This window comes from Tupaia chinensis, unplaced genomic scaffold (assembly GCF_000334495.1).
Source record: "Tupaia chinensis unplaced genomic scaffold, TupChi_1.0 Scaffold144602_1, whole genome shotgun sequence".
NCBI classification, from domain to species: Eukaryota; Metazoa; Chordata; class Mammalia; order Scandentia; family Tupaiidae; genus Tupaia; species Tupaia belangeri.
In genome coordinates this window covers 1,229,248-1,237,949 of record NW_006204462.1, presented here as the reverse complement: position 1 = coordinate 1,237,949, position 8,702 = coordinate 1,229,248, and the positions used below count along the sequence as shown (strand labels likewise).

The window sequence follows — 8,702 nt, the reverse complement described above, 5'->3', positions numbered from 1 at the left end:
CAACCACCCGCCACGCCACCATGGGAAGCCACGCCTGTTCCCACCCTGCCCAGCCGCCAGGACCCACTCAGTAAAGCAGGGCTTCCCTGCCGCTGGTCACACCTTCTGCGGCGTAGGGACACTCTGCGACATCCTCAGCGGAGTGGGGATCTCCCCGCAGTGGCCGGGGAGGCGCTCGGCTGTGCAGGTGGACAGTGTGGACCAGGAGCAGTGAGCCCTGAGCTCGTCCGGCCAGTGTGTGGGGGCCTGTGTCCCGGGCAGTGCAGGCGACGCGTCACGCGGGTCCCCTGTGCCCTTGGGTCTCGCTGCGGCCGCTTGTTGCACTTGGTGTTAAGTACACTCTGTTCTGCCGTCTTCATGACCTCACCAAGAGCAGAGTCCGACCAGTGAAACAGCCGTTGATCTCCAACACGCCTCGTTTTCGCATGTCTCTACCCCGGGAGGCAGAGATTTCTGGACATTCAGCCGGTCCCAAAGCCTGGCTCTGTCACAGCAACACGCTGTGTTTTCGAACGGGGACGTGACTCCTCGGACGTCAAACAGGCGTGTTCCAGCCCTGACCTGCTCGTCGGAGATGCCGCCCACGGGGCCAGTGCTGGGCCAAGATGTGCGTCTCCGTTCTTTTTCAACTTCATTTAATCTGACTATTATTTTTAAATTTGCTATAGGGCGTGTGTGCTCAGCAGATAGAGAGAGAGAGCTGGAGAGAGACAGAGACAGAGAGGAAGTGAGAAAGCAAGCCACTGGGTCCAGGAGAGGCCGACCATGAACGGCCGTGTGGGCGTCCAGCGCCTCAGCCACCACGCCACCTGCCGGCCTCGCTGTTCTTGACTGGAAACTGCCCGGCCTTTCGCCCATTGCCACCGACATCGGGTGGGCAGTAGGGCTGTCCCGAGGGCCTGGGTGGCCTCTGAGCGTGGGGCGGGGCTCTCAGGGCCAGGACGTTTCCAGGAGGCAAAAGCACAGACAACTCCGGCCCACACACGCGCACCGCCCCCCAGGTGACTCACCGCGTCCTCGGGGCTCCCGGTGCTCGTTTCCTGGACCCGCAGCAGAGCCTTCCGGACTGGCAGGCTATGCGTCTCGGGGTTGAGGGAGGGGTCGTGGCCTTGCATCTCGGGGCCCATTGGGATGGGGCTGGAGTCCTTGCCACGGGAGGGCACCGGGGAAGGGCGGGGCCTGGTGCTAGACAGTACGCTCCGCCGCACCTGGGCTGCGCTGGCCCTCAGCCGCTCTGAGGGGCGTGCGCTCTCAGCCGGCCTTCGGATCCCAGCTCCTGAGCAGGAAGGTGAGGGTCTCTGATGTCACGGCCAGCCTAGGACTTGTGACTTCCTAGGGAGGCTTAGAACGGCTGGGGCAACAGGTGGCACACGACCAAGGCACTGGACTGCCACATGGCCAACTGCGGTTCGAGTCCCGTACCTGACAGATCGAAATTCACGCCGGGCGCGTGTGCATGTGTGCCCAAGATCCCGAGAGGAGAGTGGAGGAGGGTTTGCAGCATGGCCATCACAGCTGGGCAGTGAGTTCTCACTTTCCCCCTCACTGTCTCAGTCTCTCTGGCAAGCACACACGCCCCATAGCAAAAGTCTCTCAAGAGAGAGAGAAAGGGAAAGGAAGGGAGGGAGGAAGAGCAGGGAAGCACAGGCTGGGCTCCTGGAGCCGCTGGCCGCTGGCCACAGTGCTGACGCCCCACCCTGAGAGCCGTCTTTGGACCCAGGCTGGTCCTGGTGGCACCAGGACCCTCACTGGGCCACCCTGAGTCACTCTGATGACTCCACAGGGCACCGACCACACACAGGCCCACCCGTGGGGACCACGGGCCTCAGACATCCCACACCCCAGAGCCTGCCATCAGCGGTGGCCTGGGATGGCCACAGATGGGGCTGCTGTTCCTGTCCCCGCACTGTTGAGTGGTCCCCTCCCTCCTGGTCTCTGTGGCCCGGTGTCCAGGGGCTGCCCACCGGCAGGCCTGGAGGGATGGAGTGGGTACCAGCAGGCCTCGAGGGGCCTACATGGGCATAGGCAGCCAGTGGAGGTGGTTCCTGCATCCGACCCCCTGTCCTCCATGGGACCCTGTGCCTGGTTGGCCTGGCCTTGTCCCGCCCCGGCCCAGGCCCTGTCCTGCTGTCCTGCTGAGCAGCCTCATGTCACATCCAGCTGTGGTCTCTGTCCCTTGGCCCCTTGCTGACAGCTCTGCACAGACCAGAATTCGGGGGGCAGGGCCGCATGTCCTGGGCTGCATCTTCAGCCGCCGTGGCCCCCGAAGGAGGCTGCAGGCTCCGTGGGCACCTTGTGTGTGCCCACGGCTGTATTCGCTCACCGTCCGCGGACAGACAGGATGGCTGTCTCCCACGTGCCCGTGGGCCCATGCTCGGAGATGGCACGGCGGGGCGGGGCGGGGCGGGACCTCCTGGCCTCAGCCTCGACGGCCGGTGGGTGCGGGCCCGCGGGCACTAACTCTGGCGTTCTTCTCTTGCAGATGAGCTCACAGTGCCCGCACTTTACCCCGGGAGCCCTGAGCTGTGGGCCCCGTACCCTCTGTACCCGGCGGAGCTCGGGCCTGCTCTTCCTCCTCCTGCCCTCACCTACCCTGCTTCACTGCATGCCCAGGTAATCGCCCCCGGCCACGGCCTCACGCACCACAGCCCTCCAGACCTGCCCCGCACACCTAGACTAACACCCCCGGCTAACGGCTCCGCCCAGGAGGTTAAACCGGATTTAACGGGGGCCTCCGGCAGTGACCGCACCCTGCCTGATGTCCAGCGACACCTCTTCCTGACCTCACCTCGTGTCACCCCCCAACAGGCCAGCTGCCCCGGCCCCCAGTGAGCGGCAGGGCTGCCAGTGTAGGTGTGTGCCTGGTGGGGCAGGCTGCGGGCGCCCTGGTGGCAGGAGTGGCATGTGTCTGCGAGTGCCTGTGTGTTGAAGGGTCCCCGCGTGCGTGGTCATGAACATCAGCCACCCTGGGAGAGACAGGGCTGGGGCCCTGCACGTCATAGAGTCGGGGCAGAACACAGCCCGAGGTTGGGTCGGTTGAAGTGGGGTCGGTCGGTAGGACCACTCCTTCTCGGTTAGGGTCCACCTGCGTCTCCCAACAGCCCCTGCTTCTCCATGGAGCTTCCCGTCTGCCGTGGAGAAAAGTCCCTCCTGGCTTGGCTTAGTGTGAGCGTGGTGCTCAGTGCTAGGGCTCACCGTGGGGTGAGCAGTGGCCATGGCGGGGGACAGGCAGGGCGTGGTCATCATGGTGTCACTGCCTGTGAGCAGTGTGGTCCCACCAGTGTGCTGTCGGTGGTTCTCCATGCCCAGCTGAGTGACTGAGCTGCACCAGACACCCTGACGAAGACCCTCCCATGGTGCAGGGCTCGCTGCGTCAGTCACCTACAGGCGGCTCCAGCGAGGGCCTCAAGCCGGGTCAGGAGTGAAGCTGCCACGCAGCCTCCCACTGTCCGACCGTGGAGCTCGGGCTCGGGGCGCCTGCCCTGGGGTCGTAGCTGAGAGGAGGACAGAGAAGTGCCCAGGGAGGAGGGGACCTCAGGGGGTGGGGACTGCCTGGCCAAGAAACCGCTGGTGGGGCACTGTTGTGCTCCTGCCCCGGTCGCCTGTCTGGCGGTCGGGGACCCTCACTGCTGGCCGGGGACTGGGATGGGGGCGTGAGCCTGTGTGTGCTGCTGGGTTCTCACCTGCCCGTGGGGGCCGTGGCTCTCAGTAGAGGTGGACCGAAGAAAGGGCCCCTTTGTCCACCACCCCGCCCCTGCCCCTGCAACCCGATGGCACGCAGAATCCTGAAGAAGCCGATGGAAGCCGTGTAGATTTCACAACGCACGCACCAAACTGGTCTCCCACTGTCCCGCCGGCTTCCTGAAACCCCAAGCGTCTCCGCGTGGTCGCTGCCCAGGCGCAGGCACCGACGGGTGCTCGTGGGTGTATGGCCCTGCAGAGGCCACTGTCCTGGCGTGCGGCTTGGCTGGCAGTGGCCCCTCTTTCCCCTGGGAGGACACACTTGAGGTCCCGACGTCCCCTCGCAGTGGCGTCTGGCTAGGTCTGGACTAGCGAGCGGGTGGGACAGGGCAGGCCTGCTGAGTAGAGCCCACACCTCGACAAGGAGCACAGGGGGATGGCGCCATGCTGGCAGTGGGCCTGGCACGCCAGGTGCCCACGGCACCGAGGCCCCCCCAGGTTGGACCAGCTGCCTGGCAGTCCGGGGTGGGGGACCCCTCCTGGCTCTGGGTTGGAGACAGCGCAGGGTGGTCTTGGACTCCGTACGCTGAGGCCAGTGGACGGACCGGTCAGTTACCAGTCCAGTGTGAGGATCAGGAGGACCCAGGAGGCCTCGCGGTCCGCCGAGGCCTGAGAAGATGGGTCCCCCCGCCGAGGTACTGCCCGTGACGCCGCTCCCCGCGATGAGCCGTGGGAAGGGCCCCCCAGACCCCCACTAGAGATGGGCCTGGAGGACCGACGTGGAGCTGAGACGGAGCCCGAGACCCTCTACAGCTGGAGCGCAGGGAGCCCGCAGGCGCGGCGCAGGGCGGAGCGCCGTGTGTCTGGAAACTGCAGCCGGTCTTCGGAGCAGCTTTTGAGTGTGCCTTCCAGCGAGGCGGTGCCGGTCCTGAGCCTGGGTTCTTTTCCTTCCAGTGTCTGTCCCCCGAGGCCAAGCCCAGCTCGCCTGTCTTCTGCCCCCTGCTCCCGCAGGTTAGGCTGCTCTCGGGGAATGTGTTTGTGACCTGCCCGCCTCCTGCAGACCAGCAGAGGGAGCTCCCGTGCTGACTTGGCTGTTCGCGGTCTGTGGGCCCCCTGGCAAAACTATTTCTTGGTGACATTTCAAGAGATTTCAATAAAAGTTTCCATCAGAGTTGGGCTGTGGCCTTCTTTCCACGGCGGTGTGTTAGGAGCTAAGGCGTGGCACCTGGGGCTGATGGGAGCCCAGACCTGTCACTGCGGACATCGGCCCCCGCCAGCGTGTCCTGCCTGGGGAGGGCGTTGCCACTGCGCGGAGCCTCAGGGCCACTCCTGGGCGCCAAGCACGCCACGCCGGAAGAGTCTCAGCGCCGCCTCCTCGTCCCCCCTGGAGATCGCACAGCAGGGACCGTCTGACTAGCGGGTGCTGTTGGAGACAGACGTGCTGCCGCTGTGACTCAGAGCAAGAGGACCAGACATGGCCCGTCCTTGAAGAAGTTGGCTCCGCTGTGGACTGCCCCACCCAGAGTCCCCGCTGTCACTTGGAGGTGCTGTGGGCTGTCCCTCTGCAGGGCTCGCAGGCCGACAGGACCCGCACTCCCGGCGGAGAGGTGGGGTGACTGGTGCGCTGCCTTCTTGGCGCAGCGTGTCTCTGGTCACTGGCACGTGCAGCACTGTCCCCTTGCCAGTCGCGTGAGCCTCAGCGAGGAGGCGGGTGGGCCCAGACACCTGCTGGCCGGCACTGGGTGTGCGTCCCGGCCGAGTTGGGCACTAGTCCTGGTGCTGGCGGGCAGTCGGGCAGTCGGGAGGGGAGGCCGGCAGGGCGCCCTGTCCTCACCCCCCCCTAGAAACGCGGCACATCTCCAGAGTCAGCCAAGCGTCAGCCTCTTCGGGTCTGCAGACAAGCGAAGCCCCGGCTCCCCGGCTCCCCTTGAGGCCTCGGTTTCTCCGAGCAGGGCCGCTCTTTGAGTCCATCTGGGGCTGCGGCCCAGCCTGGGGTGTGCGTGGAAGGGCTTCCAGTCATCACCAGACTTCGGGGGGATACGTGCTCCTTGGGAGGGCCCTTGTGACACTGGATGATGTCCTCAAGCTTAACCCACATAAGGACAGAGCACAGCCTGGAAAGAGGCAGGCAGGGCAGGGCAGCCATGGAGGCAGGAGGGTGTCAGCCTGGGCCGTGCAGCCGGCCACGGGCGCGCCAGCTGGGGAGGACCCTGCCGGCCTCTGCCGGCCTGCCTTGGGGGGGGGCGCCGGCCAGTGCCCGTGGGGCCAGCTCTGGGACCCGGGGAGGGCTCCAGCACCGGGCCACGCTGGCCGGCCTGGCAGAAGGCAGGAGGGGTAGTCTTGGGCGCTGTGGTCACATCGGGTCATGTCAGCTCCTACCCTGCCCCAGACCTGGGTCCTGGGCATGTCTCCCTGCTGTGCGGGGGCCGCTGTTTCAGGTACTGGTGGAGCTGCCACTTCTCTGGCGGCCGTGAGGTTCAGGATGGGAGGTGTGGTCCCTGGTGCCGTGTCCACGAAGGGTGGCCCTGAGCCCCCAGGAGCTCACGCCGTCCTCTGTGCTCCCTCATAGCTTCCTGCCAAGAGACCATCCCAGCCACTTCACAGCTGCTGCAGCGGGACCACGGCAGCCTGCACCCTTCCGCAGTGCTCTGCGTCCTCGCGAGTCCAGGAGTGACAGGCAGTGGCGGGGACGGGAACCCAGTCGAACCGCCTGCCCACGCGTGGCTGGTCACTCGCTGCCATGAGCCTCAAGGCACAATCCCGTGGCCTCACTGGCTCCAGGAGGCGGGGATGGGGTCCCTCATGCGCCTGCACGCCGGGAGTGCCAAGAAAGCGTGTTCCATCTTTCAGCGTGTTTTGTGAGCACGGGGTGGCACGGCTGGGTCTCTGAGCTGAGTCCTTGCTCAGCCGTGTCCTGGGCGCACCTGAGCTGGCATACTCAGGGTGTCCCCGGACGTGGCCTGCAGCCCAGGTGGACCAGCAGCAGAGTCGTGGGGCCCGGGGCCTAGCCCGTGCTGTGGCTGCCTCATCCTCCTCCCCTCCAGGGAGCCCCAGCCCTGCCACCCTGCTGGGCTTCCCCAGACGGGGCATCCTCTCCTCCTTCTGCCAGGGCCTCCCAGCCTCACCCCAGCAAGTATGGCCCTGCCACCCCACGTTCACTCTGCAGAAACTGGCCCTGTCCTCCTGGGCCTCCAGGGGAGCAGTGAGCCCTCCTATCAGGGCTGCCTGGCGTGAGGAGCCACAGAAACCGGAGCTGTCTCTGGTGTGTGCCTGGGACCCCAGCCAGGCCGCGGCCTGCAGAGGCTTCCCCAGGACTCACTGAGGCTGCGGGCCGGCACGCCTGGGCTCTATGTGCTGCCCTGGTCCTCCCGGCTCTGTGTGCTGGACACCCTGACCCTGGTCCATGAAGGCCCAGGAGGGCCGAGCGTCAGCACCTGCCATCTCAGCGGGACTGTGGGTGGCCTGGCACCGAGCCGGGGCCAGGCAGGTTGGGGCAGGATTCTCCCGAACCCCCGGTTTTGCCCTGGGTCCTCCTGAGGGAGGGAAGGCCGCACCCTCCCACGGGCTTCCTCGGTGCAGGCCTGGGTGGGGTTCCGTGCCCAGGACTCCCTTTGGGGGAGAGCTGAGCCCACCAGGACTGGCCTGCGCTGGCCCTGCGGGGAGGTCTGGGGTTCCGGCTGCTCTGAGCACCCCAGGCCGCGGCGAGCGGTGCGCGGGCGGAGCTTGACGAGAGCAGCTGTGACAGGAGGGCCCGGAGCTCATGCTTTATTCAGGATGAGCTGCCGCGGTGGCGGGAGGTGGGCGGGAGGCGGGCAGCCCCCTCCCACCCCGCGTCCTGCACGAGGCGGTCCTCACCTCGCTGTGCTCCGCTCTTGGGACCTCTAATGGGCCTTGACCGCGCACGTGGTTAAAAATGAACTTGAAATGGGGACGCCGCGCCGCCGCTGCGGGCTCCGCCTGACACAGGGCGTTACACGCTCGGGTGCCCCGGCCTGCCTGGCGTCTCCGGGGAGCGCTGAGATGTCTGAGCGCATTTCACATGCCTGCCTGGCAGCGGCGGACGGACAGCAACAGAAGGCCCGGGAGAGCAAATTACGAAGGTTACGTTTGAGCTGAGCGAGGAGGCTGCCACGTCCAGGGACCTGGCCCCGAATTCTGGACCTCCCTGCACCGGCCGGCTCACCTCCACTGGGCTGCTAGGGCAGGCAAGAGGGCGGCCTCACCATCCTCGTGTTCTGCCAGAGCATTGTGTCCACCTGCCCCCCACGAGAAAGCAGGCGGCTGTGTGGGTCCAGGGTCTTCACCTGCACAGCAGGGCTCCCCGGGACGGGTGGCACAGCTCTGGGGGGCGCACTGTGACTGGCCCTGAGGGGGGCCGTCCCAATGAACGGCAAGGCCTCCCTCCCTGGGCCAGATCCTGCTGGAGCCCCAGGGTTTCTGGAGCAGCAGGGCGGGGGTGCCAGCCTGGGGGGCGCACCTCGCTCAGGTAGGGCGCCCAGGGAGCCCAGGTTGCCTGGCAGTGGTGGGAAGTGCTGGGACTGCACCCCGGAAGCTGACTTGTCCCCAGATGGAGCCTGTTCTCTAAGGTCCCGGTCCAGGGACAGCTGTGAGCTGGGTGCTGGCGACCACTGGGACTGGACGGGCACCTGCGAGTCTGTGTCTCAGCCTGACAACCCCCTCAGGCCTGCAGCCGCCCCCGCACTGAGGCTGCACATGGGCTGTAACCGGACCGAGGCCTTCTCCAGTCTGGGGTCTTCTCGGGCTCTCGCGGGTCTCCACGGCTGGTCTGTACCTGGGTCCGTGGAAGGGTGCGGCGGGCGTCCTCGGCCTGTGCTGACCGGTGCAGCCTCTGCTCTGGCCCACATGGTCCGAGGCAGTCAGGGAGGCTTTGCCACCCTTGGGGTGCACCCACAGTCCAGGGCCACATCGACAGCACGCATCGGTCTCTGTTCCGTTTCTCGAGCAGGGGTGGCGCCGGGACTGGCTCTAAAGGGAGGGTGTGCTTTGGTTCTTTCAGCGCC

General features: G+C 66.5%; 1 protein-coding gene across 1 annotated transcript in view; it reads left to right on the top strand.

Moving 5' to 3' along the window:
• The window catches only part of RBPMS (RNA binding protein, mRNA processing factor), a gene marked incomplete at its 5' end in the record, with an annotated part of 29,303 nt that extends 24,451 nt beyond the window's left edge, over window positions 1-4,852 (top strand). The window contains 2 exon segments of the mRNA XM_014583712.1: window positions 2,483-2,613; window positions 4,636-4,852. Of these exon segments, the coding sequence (XP_014439198.1) occupies window positions 2,483-2,613; window positions 4,636-4,767 (263 nt within the window).
• Between the last annotated feature and the right edge of the window lie 3,850 nt (window positions 4,853-8,702).